General features: G+C 38.1%; 2 protein-coding genes across 5 annotated transcripts; both read right to left on the reverse strand.

Annotated features, from left to right (window-relative positions):
- Nucleotides 1–349: 349 nt before the first annotated feature.
- Nucleotides 350–11,955, reverse strand: LOC114550222 (probable polypeptide N-acetylgalactosaminyltransferase 8). Of its 2 annotated transcripts, none has more exons than XM_028570851.1 (11): nt 11,638–11,955; nt 9,128–9,371; nt 7,854–8,020; nt 4,551–4,734; nt 4,233–4,430; nt 3,159–3,273; nt 2,045–2,230; nt 1,761–1,898; nt 1,106–1,201; nt 839–987; nt 350–739 (listed from the first exon to the last, which is right to left on the reverse strand). In XM_028570851.1, the coding sequence occupies exons 1-11, from the start codon at nt 11,873–11,875 to the stop codon at nt 562–564; spliced, it is 1,893 nt and encodes a 630-aa protein (XP_028426652.1). In that variant the 5' UTR covers nt 11,876–11,955; the 3' UTR covers nt 350–561. The 2 variants fall into 2 exon arrangements, with proteins under 2 accessions (XP_028426652.1, XP_028426651.1); XM_028570850.1 differs by having other exon boundaries at nt 839–1,006.
- Nucleotides 11,956–14,362: 2,407 nt separating this feature from the next.
- Nucleotides 14,363–17,730, reverse strand: rad51ap1 (RAD51 associated protein 1). Of its 3 annotated transcripts, none has more exons than XM_028570803.1 (9): nt 17,218–17,730; nt 17,054–17,100; nt 16,310–16,445; nt 16,015–16,118; nt 15,842–15,931; nt 15,588–15,716; nt 15,323–15,508; nt 15,087–15,227; nt 14,363–14,977 (listed from the first exon to the last, which is right to left on the reverse strand). In XM_028570803.1, the coding sequence occupies exons 1-9, from the start codon at nt 17,232–17,234 to the stop codon at nt 14,853–14,855; spliced, it is 975 nt and encodes a 324-aa protein (XP_028426604.1). In that variant the 5' UTR covers nt 17,235–17,730; the 3' UTR covers nt 14,363–14,852. The 3 variants fall into 3 exon arrangements, with proteins under 3 accessions (XP_028426604.1, XP_028426603.1, XP_028426602.1); XM_028570802.1 differs by having other exon boundaries at nt 15,087–15,224; nt 16,015–16,121; nt 17,218–17,727; XM_028570801.1 differs by having other exon boundaries at nt 16,015–16,121; nt 17,218–17,726.
- Between the last annotated feature and the right edge of the window lie 305 nt (nt 17,731–18,035).

Raw genomic sequence — 18,035 nt, forward strand, 5'->3', positions numbered from 1 at the left:
AGCACTAAGCTAAAGCAAACAAATCTACAGGCTTTAATTTATTTACATTTTAAATGAAATTCTTTGGAACTACTCTACGTTTGTAATTGATTGGCTGACAAGAGTTAAACATAGCTGAGGTCTTTTGGGTGGATGTTCTGGTCCGATGTAGGAGGGTAGATACTGTATGTATCTTAAAAAAAGTTTCTGATAATTTTTTTGTTTCTGGAAACTACAAAGTAACTTTACACTAAACTAGCCTGCTGATGAGAAGAGTCATTCAGTCCTCTGAGAAGTACTGAAAGCTGTCCAGAGGCAATCTTTTGTCTTCATAAAAAGTTTTTTCACACAAAAACTGTAAGAGCAAATGTTCAAGAGCACATGTTTATTCAAAACCAAGAAAGTTAAATTTGTCAAAACTTACAAAGCCAAAACAATAATTAAATAAAAGTAAATCACAACTTTGATTACACACTTTGACTCTTGTGATCCAAGTCCTCTGGTGCAAAATGTAAACTCAACCAAACCCCAAAGACAAGCAGTCGTTCTTTCTCTGAGATGCAGTTTTTGTGCAGTAATGGCTCAGTTACTGTTACTTGTCTTGTGGGCCATGCCCACCAGTCTTTCGGTGGTCTTTGATGAGATGTTGTATCTTCCATCTCTGACTACTACACTGCTGAACAACAAGTTTGTAATAGCCGTCATCAGCCTTCGCAATTTCCAGGCATCTCTTTGTTTCTCTGTTCTGGATAGGTCCATCCTGGGAATTAAACACAACAACAATAAAAACATTCATTTTTCTGTAAAACAGACCAACCTCTTTGGTGTAGATTTTATATTTTAAAACTGTAATATTTACCTGTCTGAAATCCCACAGCATGTGGAATTTCTTCTGCTGGGCCGTTTTGCAGTTGTAGAGTCCCGGGTAGACTCCAGTGCCGGGGTCCACCAGACAGCGGTTGCTGTTGTACTTGTGAGATTTGATTCCGCCGATGTAGAGTTGTCCGTCTGTGCGATAATAACAGCGCTATGCCAAAGAACAATAATTATCCACAAAAATATATATATATATCAAATACATAAATAAACAACAGTCTGTGTGCATGCAGTGAATCTCTGAACAAACCTGAGAAGAGTAGTAGTGACATCCATATACTATGGGTATGTTTCCAGGCATTGGGCCTTGGTCAATGCAGATATCTGGCGCCAGATCATTTATCAGCTGCCAACAGAAGCAGAAATAGAAAGTAACACTTTAAAGCAGCCCTTAGAAATAGTGGCGCAACATACATAATGTATACATAATCATCTGGTGATATAACTTCTGAGGCTCCAGCCCAGAACGCACTTGAAGGCTACAGACCAAAACCAACCAGGGTTCCGTGCTGACCTTCGCGGACATGGACAGATGATGAAATGTACGCTCATGTGGGAACACAATTGGATAATTATTTTCTCTTCAGCTCTCTAAAATGTATTCAAATGGAACAGGACGGAAAAAACCCACTGCTGACGATGGGTCATAAGTAGACATTGCTTTGTTTTAAAAAGGGTTGGAAACCACCAGATTACATGAAAATCTTAAGCCAAATACAACTGACTTGTTACTATTAGATATACTATATATAATATGACTTGGATGATTGAGAGTCTTCAAAGAGAATCAACAGAGAAAAATGTCAAGTGTTTGAACTTAAACCTAAACGACGGATTCTGCAGAAGTGTGACACCAGCATATTCAGATTTCAAATATAGTCACATCTGAAATTGTTTCTACTCACCGCTCCATAACCTAGCAGGTCCTGCAGAGGCTCCAGCTGGGGGTAAACATTATCAAGATACCACTGAAAGGGCTTACATTTAAGCTTCTCTCTCAGCCTTTTCCTCTCAGACACATCCCCGATATCTATCCCGTGTTTCTGTAGGGGAAGAAAAACATGATCAAAATATGTTTTGATAAGTAAGAGGAACAATGCCTATAGCATTAGTCATAAAAACACTTTTATTAGGCCAAATTTGTGTATTAAGTCGTAATTTATGTGATGAATTATGAGTCACCCATTACCTCTATGGGAAGGTTCCAGGCAATGTTGACATTGTATTTATATTCGTCCATCCACACCTCTGCCACCCTCAGTGCATTACGCTTCATCATTTCACTCAAGTCAGGAAGATAAGGCTTTTTGGCCCGTTCAACGTGGGCAATTTTAGAGCAAGGTATAACTTCTATGCTTCCTCCACACAGCCACACCTGCCAAAACACAAAGGTCAAATATTTAATATGTAATATTTTCAGGGCATTTAATACATTATATGCATTATAACAGGGGACTTCAACATTTTTTAAGCCAATGACCCCTTTAACTGGAAGAGATACGGATCAGGGACCCCCTACTACATATACTGTTTAAAATTAGTTGCATATAAAACTGGACCTACAATAACATGTAGGGCGGCCTAAAGCCTTTATACAGTACATACTTTTAGTGCATAGAATACTGTGCTATTAAAATAATTGTTGGCATGATTTTATAAATCATCTTTAACGTTAAACATACATGTGGCACAGTGCATCCTTTTTCACAAAAGAGGCTGATTTATATGTGCTAATATGTTGGATTCATGTTAAGACATTTTACAAAAACTTTCAAAACATTTAGAATTTGGTGCCTCCCCCCCTGCAGTAACTCTGAGGACCCCCTAGGGGTCCCAGACCTCTTGTTGAAGATCTCTGCATTATACTATTAGCTTAGCTTAGCAGAAATCACAAAGAAACACACTGTACAGACAGGGGAACCGCAAGGGCCGTCAAAAAATATCTTCATATCCTACCCCCGAGGTTATCCAAAGCACAAACAAAAATGTTGACATAATGAGTGTGCTAGATAGAAAGTCAATTAGACACATCTCCTGGAGACCGTGAACGTCTCTATAAGATGTCATGGCAACAATGAAGTAGTAGTTAAGATATTTCAGTCTGGACCAAAGTGGAAAACTTCCCTCTCTAGTATTATGATGTATGATGATATAGCATGGTTCAAATCAGGTAAAAATCAGGTAATATTTGAACAACGATTCTACATCTACAACAAACGTGTGACAGTTCTTCAAGATGAAGTCTGCATTTTAGACTTTAATTGCAGTGTTTAAGTCACTTTAATACACCCTAAAAATCTCACCCGGATGCTGAGTTCCACATTTTCACCACCATATATTTTCATTCCACCATCAAGGCTTCCGATCTCACCAAAGAACTTTCGATCAGCTACAAGAATCCCCATTATGGAGGGGCTCCTGGAGACAGAATTTGAATAGGTAAGACTTTGAAATGACAACACAAACCACACTTCAAACATTGTCAATGCACTTTAGATACGAGAGTAATTAGAGATTTTAATGCGTCACTTTCTCAGGGTCACACAGAACAACCTTTTCCCCCATATATTTGTTTTAATTTGCTGAGATAATATATATTCTTTCACCAGGGCCAATATTTGAGAAATACTTATTTAAAAAAAAAATCTTATTTTAAAGCCATAAGATAATTTACAGTACATGCTGGTAAAAAAAAAAAAAAAAAAAACTGTGCACAAGTTTGCCTTCCAGAATAAGACATCGTAGGAACAAAAAGGAAAGAGGTCTGGTCACCTGAAGTAATGCCTCAATTTTGTTTAATAAAGTTCTCAATAGCTCCAGATTGCGCACATAAACAGATACCAAAATAACTTAATTAAATGAGAGGAATAGAAGCTATCACCTGAAGTATGGTATACAATATCTGTCTGTAGGTTTTCTTGTAGATGGAGGATCTCTATGTATGCTGTTCTACTTTTATGCACACTGATATGTACTTCTACTTTCTGAAAGGAAAACATTGCAGCTACAATATTTACTAGCTTATAAGACATGATTTATTGCAGAAAGCCGTTTTTTGTCAGTCTGTTGACATTGTACACACATTGTCCAAGTGTTGTAAAATCATTAGTCTATATCTTTGACATTCCATTTCCAAATATTTTGGCGTTGGTGGAATGTCAAAATACAAATAAGAACTGTTTCTCCTGTTTTTAAAACAACAATGTCTCTTTTCAGAACCAATGTCCCATGCTTCATATTAAAAAGGAACATGTGAGTGGTATTGATCTTATCATCTAACTCTCGGAAATTATCAAAATTCACTATCAACTATGAACTATTGAAGTGTGAAAGTATTTTGTGTGCGTGATTTGGATGAACTGACAATATAAACTTACTTTCCAGGTTGTGAGTCGTCCTTTAAAGCGTACCACTCAGGTCTGAAGGACTCGTACATGCACCACAGAGCCCAGTCGAAGGCATCCGCGAAAGGTATATAGAGAGTCAGTGTCAGGTCATCAAAACTGACTTTGTCAAACACTGGTGTCAATATCACAGTGCGGTCCTCTTTAATCCGAGCTAACAACGGTTCAGCCCTGGACACACAGTGACAGTTTTACTTATGCTGTATGTCTTGACAAATCAGAAATAGAGGATAATTATCATCACTGTAGCACAGCAAGGCAAACTAAGCTGTAACAACTCAGATCACCCACCATTGTACATGGACTTCGATGTGAGCGTCTAAGATGGCCACCACGTCCCCCACAGCAGCCCTCCATCCTGACAGTCTTGCCTGGGTGAGGCCGAGCTGCTCAGAGTGCCTGACTTTCTTCACCAGGCCTGGCAATTCCTCGTCGATAGAGTTGACGTATTCATCCAGTTCCTCCATTAAATCCTCTGCAGAAAGTAAAGATGATAATCAGAGCTGTAGATTCAGTCTAGTTGGCCATGTCAATCAATCATCCAACCTATATCTTATTGTTGAACCACAAAATACCCAATCTTACAGGATTGGTTCACCCAAAATAGTAAAACTCCACTTGAATTTGTGGTGCTCACAACAATGAAATATAATTGACATTTTTGTAAAATATAGGCTTATTAACTTAGTGCGGAGAGTCAGATCAGAAGATCAACACTCAAACACTTACAAGTTATTGGGAGTTTATTGGGTAGTTAACTATGGTGCTTTGGAGGTGCTGATACAGAACCAGGCTAACCAGGTGTTTTCAGTCTTTATGCTAAGCTAACTATCTATAGATCTTCCCATCCAAGTCTTGTGACAGCCTCACAGTTGGACCTATTTAGTCCTTCCTTGTTACATCTGCCAATGAAGAGGTGTCAGGTTGGCAGACTGCCATGCTGGTCCCAATCCCCAGGTGGCTGTAATTCCCATTGCACAGCTGGAAACCAACAACAACAACAGAAGAAACATACACTCCATTTTCGAACACTCATCTACACAAAATCTGAGATAGATAGATGATAAATAGATAGAGAGAGAGATAGATAGATAGCCCTTTGCAACTAGAGATGTGGAAGCCACCTACATATCACTTACAAACAAATAACAGCTCGTGTAGCAGGATAAAACACATTGAAATGTCATTAATTATGCCGTCGCTATTCTGAACTTAATTAAAACTCTTGACACAACATTTTTATATGTACCACCTTGAGGCAGTAGCCTCTCCATTTTCACATTGTGTTCTACACTATTGTGACTAAAAGCAGATTACAGAAGTGCTACTGTGCTGCCTTTTAATATAATGCTCTTGTATTACACACACTTCCTGCACCTGGTGTTTTGCAACATGTTTGGCACGCTGTCTTGATTATAATATTACATAAGGTATTAGAACAAACCTATCAGGGGAACATAAAACTATAACAAAACATTCAGCATGATTATCACTACCACATAATACAATAAAATAAATAAAACTCTAAAAAAAAAAAAAAAAAAATAGTTTTGACTTTAAATTTAAAATTCTGAATTTAACCCAGAACTCAAATACATTTTTTCACATGTGGCCCTAACTCTCTTCCGTAATTGCAAGATAGGGCATGGCTTGCCAGAAGTCTGTGTTCTCAGAGTGCCCTTCTAGTTGGCTGGGTTTCCCCTTAATTCCAGGAAACTGATGGGTGGAGCTGAGCGCTGTCAGAGATGAAACACACCTGAGCGGGCTGGGTTCAGGAGGCTATCACACCCGCGAGATCCTCTTTCCCTCGCCCTGCTGACTTACACTGTCATTTGTCTTTCACAATTATTCTAACACTCCTCACCACTCCCTCTTTGCATACAATGAATTGTTTACTTAAAGCAGTGGTTCTCAACCTTTTGTGCCAGCTCCCCCTATCCATTATCCAGGTTCCTAACGCCCCCCATCAAATATTATGTAGGCTAATTGCCCCGAATATTAATGATTACGCCCTGATATAGGCCTAGGCCTATTATTGTTGTTACTATTGTTATCAAAAATAATTAAAAAAAATCAAATAATTTAATGACAAACACATGTATTAGTTTCCCAGGTATCAAAAAAGCCATGTAAATAGAAATTGTATATATTTACAGGTTTTTAGAAAAAATGCAACCATTTGACATTCAAATTAAAAACCAGCAGCCAATCAGAACGACTAGATATGTAACATTCAAACTATAATTAGGTATTATCAAAAGACCTGCTGCATGTCCCTGGTGTGAACCTCAACACCTTTAGAAGATGACTATAATTTGAATGTCCTTTTTTGTTTGTGAAGTGACCTTGGGTGTCATGAAAGGCGCTTTAAATAAAATGTATTATTATTATTATTATTATTTTTTATATTATTACAAACACTAACAGTAGCCAATCAGAAACAGCTTAGCAATTTAACAGCAGAAGAATAAAACACACACACACACACACACACACACACACACACACACACACACACACACACACACACACACACACACACACACACACACACACACACACACACACACACATACATTTTGGTGATGACAAACGACTTGAAGAACAACACCTACTAAAGAATATAACAGGACGTCGCGGCGATTGCTTTTATTTATTTTATTTTTTTTAAATCTGAACGCAGCTTCACGTTGTACAGAGCTCATTTAAGATGATGCTTTGACGTCCTGTTTCCCTGAAGGCAGCACGGAGCTGCGCCAAACCAGAGCCTGTCTATGGAGAGCCTGTTCACTCCCTATCTCACTCCCTATTAACCCCATTGTACCATCCCGGAATTTTCCCGAGAGTGGAAGTTCTCCCCTTATTAGACATTCTCTGGCCAAACTAAGCTGACAGAAGCACAGAAGAGAAGAAGAGTTATGATACCGGTCTCGTCCAGTCGCAGTGCTGTAAACTGGCAGCTTTTAATGATACAGACTTCCGATTTTTTAGTAGTTTAAGTGTAAACATGTATTGTTATTGTGAATCTTTGGTTTAAACTAGCTTTCAAACAAACGCCCCCCATGGGCACCTCAACGCACCCCTTTCCAAAATATTGCTCCAACGCCCCCCCATCATCTTCTGAACGCCCCCTGGGGGGCGGTACCGCCCCCGTTGAGAAACACTGACTTAAAGGAAGGAATACTTTACTGATTTCAATCCACCTGTGTCATCTTCGTGTGTTTAGATGAACGGTGTTTGGCAGCTCGCAGTTGCCGAGGTCTGCTCAAATTTTGTAAGATACTTTTGAGCCAGGTTGTGACATTCTCAGCAAGGAAATAAATAGCATACATCCCAAACTACTCCCGATTAGCTCTCCTCTCAAGGTTAGTTCACATTCAAGCAAGTGTTTCCTGTTTTGGCAAGTCACTTTTTTCAACTTTCAGCACTGTCAATACAAATAGGCAGATCTCTCAGATGCAAATATCTAAAGCCATCTGCATTGCTAAATACCACTAAGGGGAGAAAATATTTTGTATAATTTTTGAGTAATCTAATATAGCCGGATGATGACTGGAGCCAGAAACAGGATTTTGTCGCAGCAGGTCGACCTACCGTTAGTGCTGTGGTCATCCACCAGTATGATTTCTTTCAGCAGCCGAGCTGGCGTCTTGTCTATGATGCTTCGGATGGCCCTTTTGATGACAGAAAGAGCTTCATCCAGGTAGATTAACACAACACTGATGGAAGGCAAATCCTCGGGGTACTTTTTCTCAACGCACCTGTGAGGGGAGAAATAAATTGTAGATTTTGTGTCTGAATAAACCAATTCAATTTTTATAAAAATAAAGAAATGTCAACATGTTTGGTGCTAAACTCACATTTATTCAGCCTGAAAATGTTAAGTGTACCGACATTCTTCATTTTAATTGGAAGTAGTAGTAGAAGTAGAGTTTATTTGTTCACATTAAGTTTTATGACAATATCAGTCCAAAAATAATGACACAGATATAGATGCTAGATGTAAAGCTGAATTCGTTCCGATTATTTAGAGCAAAAGGAATATAAATGTTGAATGGATTTGTGAAGAAAGCACTTTTAATATTTTAATGAGGTTAGAGGGGTTCCCTGCATTATTTACAGTATTAGTTTGAGAATCCCTTTCTTATCCATGCAAAATTGATATAGTAACTGAAATATCCCTGATCAAAATCGATAATGAATCAAACAACAAATCAAATTGAAAAGCAAATTTGATTGGAATCAAATCTATTCAGGACATCAGTAGCGATACCCAGCCCTGATCATAAACGGGCTCATTGGGACTACACCGGTGTATGAACCCGGTGCCGTTTATCAGTAGGATAAGATAGGTGAGAAGTGTGGGTCAAGTGTATTTTATGTAGCTCTTGGGCCCACCAGGCATGCACTCCAGGCCTGACCAATTTCATTTGTCACCATTGTGACTCTAATTAACAATGCATTTCATTTGTTTGTTCTTTTCACCACTGTGACAGATAAAGAATGCATTTCATTTAAAATAAAAAACTGTTGTTGTGGCATATCACTAGGAGTACCCTTAGTTTTTGAGCATTTTGTCTACCTGTTACAACTTACCCCAGTATGTGTTACAACCTACCCCAGTAGTGGGGTAGGTTGTAACAAAGGACCACCTTGTATTTGTCATCATCTCACAAAGTCTGTGATATAGTTGAAGAAATTTAAATTGTTGCTATTTGTAGTAGACAAATGTGGTTACTTTGCCTAAAAGTTGCAGGATGTGTAGCTAAAAAAAGAAAAGAAAAAGTTTTAGGTGCTGAAGAAAAAAAGTGTTACAACCATACCCGGTCACCCCTAGTTTGTAAGTTCCTACAGGAAGTTACAATCACCTGGTGGGCCTGGTATCTGGGAGCTCTCTGTTAAGAGGCAGCCTGTTGCTGAGGAAAGCGTTGTAGCCGTATCTCAGGAACAACCTCTCAGCCTCCTTCTGCTCCTCCTCTGATAGCGCATCACCCCACTTTCTGAACAGAGCTGAGTTCGGGTATAGCTTCCTCACATCCTTCCTCTCCATCTTCACCTCTGCATTGCTGCGTTTCAGCGGTTCCTTCTTTTCAAGTTTATTCATCAGGTTGACTGTTGACAAAAGAGAGTACCTGACTATTTGTTTAACCTTTTTTTGTTCTGCTATGTGCACAGTGACGGTTAAAACAAATTGCTGATCAAAGAGGTGCCCCTCCCTGAGACATAAATACAGCATACAGCATTAATCCTTTTTTGGTTTAATGTAGATTAACATAGGGTTTGCACATGTCACGCACAATTTGTGTCAGATATTTGCAGAACTTGATCCGGGACCTCCCAGATTGGAACTGGCACCTCCTTTGTCACTATCAAAATCTGTAAATAATGTAGGCCTAGTTTGTCGTTTGCACTGTGCGATAAAATAAATATGGTCAATATTAATTCCCATCATTATTGCAGCTCACTTACCTGTTTAAGTAACTCAAAGTATATTTGTACATGGGCGTAATTAATGGTAGGGATATGTGGATACGTCCCTACCACTTTTCATCTTTTAAAACAATAACTACGAAACCAAGGAAAAAAATCCCACACTCATGATCTTACATCACCTTTTATTTACAAAAGATAAAAGTTGATGCTACAGCTAGAGCAGAGAGCAGGATTGTTTACTTTGTTTCGTAGTTGACGTCATCGTCCAACACACCTGCACAGTTTGGATGTGCAACCTACAATACCATTTTCAAACAATTTCATATTAAATACATATGCTTTTAAATCAAACATTATTTTCATTGGTTCTACAATCTAGGTTACTCCCTCACGTTCCTACTTGACGAGAAATAGTTTTTAATTTGTGTTTTTTCACATTTTCCCCCACCGCTGTTGAAATTAAACCTATGACATAAGCATCAAACCCTTTATTTCCTGCATTCTGTTACATTTGTATGTACCAAAGTCTGCCTTTTCTGCATCCATTTATGGTGGACATGTAAAGGAAAACATAACTCAGGCGGCAGGTGACATTCTTCATAATAATGTATTCCAAATGTAAAAATAATGGAATAAAGTGCAGTACGGCTTTCTGTATTGCTTTCAAATATTTATTCTTCTGTATCAACTTCTTTTGTTATCCCTGTTAAATCAACACACACGTAGGCTATGGGCATGATTTTTGGCCTCTTCTTTTGTGTTTTTGTTTGAAGGTAAAGGCAAACACAAGTCAAAGCACCTGCGATAGCCTCGAGCTCTCTGCTTCTGACTCACCAAAAATGCAGCAATCATATCGCTGCATGTAAAGCAGGTTGGACCAAAGTCATAGGCAATTAGACGTACATTTTTGTAAGAATTGATTTGGTTGAAAAGTAGCCTGAAAGTTTCTTAGTCGATCAAAATAAATTTAATTAGCAGCTTATTTATAATCAATTGATTGTTTTATAATCAATTTTCAAGCAAAAAATTCCAAATATTTTCCAGTTTCCAATCTGAGTATTTTATGCTTTTACTTTATCATGTAGCCCAGGGATCTTCAACAGGGGGTCGTCAGTCACTCCAGGGGGCTTCCAAATTGTTAATTTTTGAACGTTTTTTCAAAAATTTAAAAGTCTAACATGATTCCAACATATTATCACCAAATATAAATCCACTGATGGTAGGCTGACTGGCCTATAAGTAATGTAATAAAGTCACTAAGGTAGCCATTCACAGATACAGTTCATCCCAAAGGATTGACTGTTTCATATTCGTTTCACATTTAAGGGTTAACATTAAAACATGCCAACAATTATTAGGCTATTTAAATAACTTAGTATTCTATGCAAAGGTATCTATAAATGCTTTAGGCTGCCCTAAAAGTTATTGTAGGACCAGATTAATATGCAACTTCATTTTATACAATATATGTAGTAGGGGGTCCCTGATCTGTCTCTCTTTCAATTAAGGGGTCCTTGGCTTAAAAAACGTTGAAGACCCCTGATGTAGCCTATGATAGTCGTATGAAACAAGAAAAATGTCCCCCTGGGCTATTCCCTCTTACATTTAATTTGAAAAACAAATAATCAAAAATTGATAAATGAAAATCTATTTAAGTTGCAACCCTATTTAATATACCCATTATTTTAACATCATTTTAATAATGGATTTTTTACGTGAAGCAGGTTATATTCAACTTAAATAGCTACACACAAAAACTTTTTTTTAATTTATTTGAAACCAAATGTATTGCCGATTTAATCTAGACATCTACATCTTTTAACTTGCAAATCCCCAAATCAGTGCATAAGTATCTTAAAATCAAGTTTATTCTGTTGAAGCTTAATTCCGATACATAAAAAAAATAAAAATAAAGGACAGAACCAGCTGTTGGCCTGAGACTCACGCAGCCTGCTGATGTCCATTTCGATCTTGTCCATCCTTGTGAGCATTCCATGATCCCTGATGGAGTCATTGTGGTGGGCCCTCTGGAGTCTCTTGGAATGGTCATAAACCTCCCTCTTTATGGAGCCCAGGTATAACAGAGCCACAGCCAGGGCAAAGACTAGAATTGTTCCTTTAATCCTGACAGATCTCATCCTGCTGCTTCTGTTCATAATATTTGTTTTTTCTTGGCCTTGCATTGAAAGAAAATATTCCCCTGCCTTTAATTTCAGGTGCTCGCTCTTTTGCCACACCCCTAACTACACACACACACACACACACACACACACACACACACACACACACACACACACACACACACACACACACACACACACACACACACACACACACACACACACACACACACACACCCTTAAGTCCACAATAGCTGGAATAGTGGGTTTCAGCCCTCACTCTGATGCCGTTTGTTCCATCCACCAGGTGTATATCATTAGTTGTAGTTACCTGGAAAGTTAGAAAACAAGCAGTACTGTGCCCAGGAACAGGAGCCAGGACAGACAAATCAGGTATATAGTTATTGTTGCTATAACAACATGTTCAGCATGTCTGCTTATAGCCTGTCGGAAAAGTCTGTTTTGTTCAGGTGTGCTGAGAACCAGATGCCTTTGTCTCAATAAAGAAAAATCTCATAGGATTCATCTTCTAATCCATATCATGTTTCCCTTCTATCCTATTAGCTCTCAGCTACAAGATGTCAGGAAGCATATAGAAACAAATTAAGAAAAAAAAACTATTGAATATTTGTTTAATACTTTAGTTTTGTTTTTGATTAACCGGTAAACCGTCTTTTATTTCCCAATATCATTTTTTAATATACGCCCATACAGGGGCATAGCTAAAACAGTTGCTGTAACGCAAAATATATAATATTTTTTACCACAAAGAGCAAGCTGTGCGTATATTGAGAGGCGACCCCTATTCATTGATGCTTTTAACACAATTAATAAACCACAACTATCAGTAGAATAAGCCACCATCCACCTATTAAAAGGCCCAGTCAGGGAACAAAGAAATACTGTGATATACAGTGAAAGACTGTGATAAAAATTTTGGGTCATATCACCCAGCACTAATCAAAGTTTATGCTAAAAAAGGGGGCCTTTACAGCTCATCTCTCAGGCTTTCTCCAAGACATTTAAGACATCCTTACTTTTTTATTAACCTCTTAGCATTCCACACCATTTTTTTTTTTAGAGGGGTGAGGGTGGGGGACAGAATTGTAAATATTGAACTTAAAGCTATAGTGCGTAGTTTTTGTCGCCCCCATTAGGAATTCTAAGTAATGACAACAACATTGTTGTTGCATCCACATGACACAAGCCTTCTGTAATCATGCACACGCCCCCACCCCTCCTCCACACAGTTGCAAGCAGTCAAGAAGGACACAGAGGAGTTAAAAAACATGATGGACTCTTGCAAGGCAGGAATCATAATATACTGTGTATTGGGAGGGGACACGTCCCCCTCAATATTTAAATATGCTCAAAATGTCCCCCAATATATTGATAGGCTAATATATATTGCTATTCTACGACAGGCAACTATGCAGATTTGGTCCACCCCCCCAATTTTCTTTTCATGCTTACGGCCTTGAGAAGAGGTAATTATCTTCACATGAGTTTCTGCAAGACACCATGTTCTGAATAAAGCCATACTGAGAAATACAGAGAGAGTTGTGTGGAGCTGATAGTCTTAATTAGCTTTGTATCAACTCATTTGGCAATGGCTTGAATGTAACAGACGTTCATTAATATCAAAAAGTTACGCACTAAAGCTTTAAGTACAGTACTTGAGTAAATGTACTTTTACTATCCATCTTAGTTGATGTCATCCATATATCAGCTGTTGAAAGACAAACAAGACACTGCATCCTTGTGCTGTGACACATCACCATCCATCTGTCTGCCTTTGTCAGAGGAGACAAATTTGTGCATCGGGTGGTTGAGCTTTATGTACTGTTCAGAAACATGTACGACAAATCTTTTAATTCTTCTAAACATCAAAGTAGAAGGAAGGTGTAGAGCTAATTCCTGATTTGTGTTTTTAGACACAGGATAGTTCCAAGTGTTCCCTTTGGCATGCAAAATACTGTATGTGGAAAAAAATAAAAACAAGGTTAACTGAGGATATTAAATGGGGTAAAAAAAAATTGGTCCCTCAGTGACATTATCAAACACTAACAATAGAGGATCTAGACTGATATATCATACAATATAATCTAAGATCACACTCCTGATAACTTCAGGGCCTTTATTTATCAAACTGATTAGAATAGATTAAGGATCAACGTAGACTTTAAAATCTTTCAATTTTACTCATGTTGCTCTTAAATTCAAGAAAGGTCTCTTAAAGGGATAGTTGGACATTTTGGGAAATACACTTTTTCACTTTCTGACAGACAGATGAGATTGGCTCTGTCAAATGGTAACAAAAATCGGCATACCAGCTCCTCTTAACATATTTGATTTGACATTATGGACTTAACCTGAACAAGAAAACGTGTGCGAGAATTTGTACCAGACCAAAACTTTATATAAACTTTTTTTTGTATAAAGTATAGCAGCCAATTCTATGCCTGTTAAAATAATGTCAGCTGTCTCATCTGCCGCTCATGGTAATCTAAAAATGGATGTAATACTTCTGGAGACACAGCAAACAAAATCTGAAGTTCTTTTAAATTTTATTTCACATATATGTACACAATATACAGTGTTAGCACAACAGGAAAACAAAAGGGGAGAAGATTATGAGACTTAAAGAGATTTATAATTTTCCACATTCCAGTATTACCAACAGTTTATCCTGATGTGAACTCTCAAAAGAATTCTAAAAATGCTTAGACACATTACTGTACTGATAAAGCTTGACATCAATCTGTACTGATAAAGCCTGACATCAATAACATTTCAGCCAGAGTCAACAAAGCAAACCCTATGACAGTTGAAGTAGCTTTTTATATTGTATGGTGGAAAAATATAGCTCAAGTGGTATATGTGAGACCATCATGGGAAAATATATCCTGGGAGTGACTTAATATGTATAGTCATGAAAATGGAAATGAATAATTTACAAGCATCTTTTTTTTTTTTTTTTTTTTAAATAAAGCTAAAAGGACAACAACAACTGACAAGTACAGGGGGATCCACAGACAGGTCAGTGACTTGCAACGCTAGGATGAAGAGGTTTGACTCGAACAAGACGGGACAGTCCAAGCCGCAGACCCTGACCTGGAGACTTCACTGCTGGACTGGATGAAGTGGGACTTCCACCAACTTGAGCTGGGAATAAAAAAAAAAAAAAAGGTAATAACATTAGCATTGGCTTGATTAAAAACATACTGCAAGCATCTCTAAAGGTTTATATGTAGCTATCACTGCGGTTGTTTACCTGGAGGGTTCCACTTAGGTATCCTGCCCCCTGCTGGGCTTAGAGATAATGCAGGTTTTGACGTGGAAACCGTGGAGGATGAAGCAGGTCCTTTGGGTGCAAGTTTGGCTGTTGGAGGACTTCTCACTGGTGTGGAAGCTGCTGTGAGACAAAGTAGTTCTCATGACAAATGACTAAATTAAATTACCATTACAGCCAAAAAGCTAAATCTTCTTCGATGAACTTCAGCTACGTACCCGCTGCCTGGGACTTAGACGTTGGTGGTTTCGACTGTTGCTTTTCTTTTTTAGAGGCACGAGGCGTTTTGGTCTTCTCGTTCTTGGTAACTCTATCCTTCTTTTTTGTTTTGCTGACTTTCTTCACTGTGAATTCCTCATCATCGCTCTCAGCTGGTTCACTGAAATCCTCATCACTTTCTGAATCTGGAAAGGAGTTATTGTTATTTTATGCAAGAAAATAAGTAATTAAACAGAAAACAAGTATTTAGTGAGGGATAACAACCTGGTGTCAGTTTGGGCTCATAGTCTTCATCTTCATCCTTAAGCTTTTTCTCCTCAGCACCTTTAGTGGCAGCCTTTCTATGTCTGGGAAGGGCAGGTGACTCTTTTTCTGATGTGATTTCATCCAGGCCTAAAGAAAACAAAACAGCCACAGAAAATGTTCATATAATTTCTATCCTTAATCTAACAAGATTAAATTCAATGTAGTTAAGCATGAGGAAATTAAATGTGCAATTATAGAAAAAGGGAATCTACCCAAAACTGCCAAATCCACACTGCAGTTGGACATGTGCAAAGAAGTTGGATCTGTGTTTTCAACTACAGGCACTCTAACCTTGAGATCTCCTAGAGAAAATTAACATTAATTTAAGTTGATAACTTTTTAACAATAGACTATTATATTTTTACGTTTTCAAGCTAAGTCATACCTTTACTGGTTGGAGACTGGTCCTTTATCCCATCTTCATTTTTAAGCAAGGATAGTGTAATGGCTGCTTCTAGATCTCTTTCGTACAACTTCACATCTAATGGTCTTCTGTGAAAAAACAGAGTTAAAGTTGAGAAGATTCAAACAATGCATAATGTTAAAAGATTTTCAACGTTTATTTTACTCCTCAAATACCTTAAAAAAAAAACAACTGATAGATTTATTTAAATTTTGTTGGACACATCCCATAATATAAATGAATGACACATTATGGTCCACATTATCTTGTCACCTACCTGCTCTTCTGGCTCAGTGTGGATTGTGATTTTGACTCTTGACTGGAGGACTTGCTGGATGATTTCTTGTTCTCCTGTTTCACATCCTCTCTGGCCTTTTTGCTGGGTGGAGCCTTCACGCAGGCAAAATCCTCATCTGTCAACATGAAGACAGAACATAGGGATAGGTTAGTGGTGATAGAGGATTGAGTTTGTTACTGTAGGTCTGTCTATACCGATAAGCAGTGTGCCAATTCATATCGTTCACAATAATACCACTATAATTTTTAATATGTGAAAAAAAAATCACATCTTGATAATGGCAATGTTCCCAGTTGTTGACATAATTTCCTATTAATTTGGCAACTGTTGAGATATGCACTTTGTTGTGATATTTATATTTTATACAGAATTATTTGTCATATCATTAAGAATATCATTATCACAGATATACCCTGAAATATTGTGATATTATTTTAGGGCCATATCGCCCACCCCTACTGTCTAGCTGTAACTGGCACCATTTGAAAAAAAGACTTAAACTTCTCCTGCCCCTAGCTAAGTGTTGTGGTGAGTAAACCCACAATGCGCTGCCTGCACCTAGTACAGCTAATATTACAGACTGAGGTGAATTGTTTGATTGGGTTTCTAGGTCAACATTGCTTAAACCAATAATACCTAGAGTAGTGTAAGCTTTGTCTACAAGACTTGTAAAATATACAGTAACGTTATCTGCAGCATGAATAAGAGGCCATAACTTCTCACCATCATCAAAGTCCTTTGCTTCAGAGTAACTCACAACCGTTGTCTTCCTGTGTGTCAACAGTAAACAACGTGTTAGCATTCAACAGACATTAGTTAAATTAATCAAAATCAGGAAAAGAAAAGGTCAACGAATTACGGTTTAAAAAAGTTGCTAGTTTACAAACCTTGACGGTCGGTCCATTGCTTGTAAAATCAAGAGCTTTTTATTTAGCTAACTTTAACCACTAGGTTAGCTAGCTAGCTGTTACGTAAACACCGAACAAACACAAGCTAACTTCAATGTTTGTTACCTGGAGAAGCTAACCTAGCTTTAATAGTTTAAAATGCTAACATGCGTCCAATCGTTCACCGGGTCAAATGTGTACTATCTAACTAACATGTTAACTATGCTATCTATATTAATTGTTAATGTTAGTTTTGTTACACAAGAGCCAACTGAAGCGCTTCTCTTCTGCTTTCAACCTTATACACTGTCTACGTTTTCAACCAGCCCGCCTGAACCGAGGAGAAGTGACGTTTTGTTGACCAATTTGACGAATACCGGTGTGCCAAAAAAAGACTGCATGCCGAAATACGACTGCCCCCCCCTAACTCAGGACAGCAACTTCTGACAATCACACCATTTGCTATACTTGCATGTTATGAGGTCTACTAAAAGTCCCGAAAACTTTGTCTGCCTTTGCAATCCTGAGTTATGGGGGTGCAGTCCTTTTTTGGCAAGGGTAGCCTATATGGGACCTGCCGAAATGTGACTGCCCCCCCCCTAACTCAGGACAGCAACGTCTGACAATCACACAATTGGCTTCTGTATTTTTCAGGACTTTTAGTAGACCTCAGTCACATTTATTACATTTACATTATTAGGCCTACATTTTATATACAGAACACACACACAAAGCAACGCACGGGTCTGCTCCAGAGCTCCGTGAGTTTGAGCCTGAACCATGTAGACTGTTAACGTCACGGCAACACGGGAACTTAA

The sequence above is a fragment of the Perca flavescens genome, chromosome 23, assembly GCF_004354835.1.
Source record: "Perca flavescens isolate YP-PL-M2 chromosome 23, PFLA_1.0, whole genome shotgun sequence".
NCBI classification, from domain to species: domain Eukaryota; kingdom Metazoa; phylum Chordata; class Actinopteri; order Perciformes; family Percidae; genus Perca; species Perca flavescens.

Coding starts and splice junctions, on each gene's coding strand:
- LOC114550222 (XM_028570850.1), bottom strand. CDS start 11,875: ATGCAAGGCCAAGAAAAAACAAATATTATGAACAGAAGCAGCAGGATG. Junction 4,735..7,853: donor GGATGACCACAGCACTAACG/GTAGGTCGACCT, acceptor TACTTTCTGCAG/AGGATTTAATGGAGGAACTG. Junction 2,231..3,158: donor ATGTGGAACTCAGCATCCGG/GTGAGATTTTTA, acceptor GTGTTTTGGCAG/GTGTGGCTGTGTGGAGGAAG.
- rad51ap1 (XM_028570801.1), bottom strand. Junction 16,122..16,309: donor ACACTGAGCCAGAAGAGCAG/GTAGGTGACAAG, acceptor GTTTTTTCACAG/AAGACCATTAGATGTGAAGT. Junction 15,509..15,587: donor TGAGCCCAAACTGACACCAG/GTTGTTATCCCT, acceptor ACTCCTTTCCAG/ATTCAGAAAGTGATGAGGAT.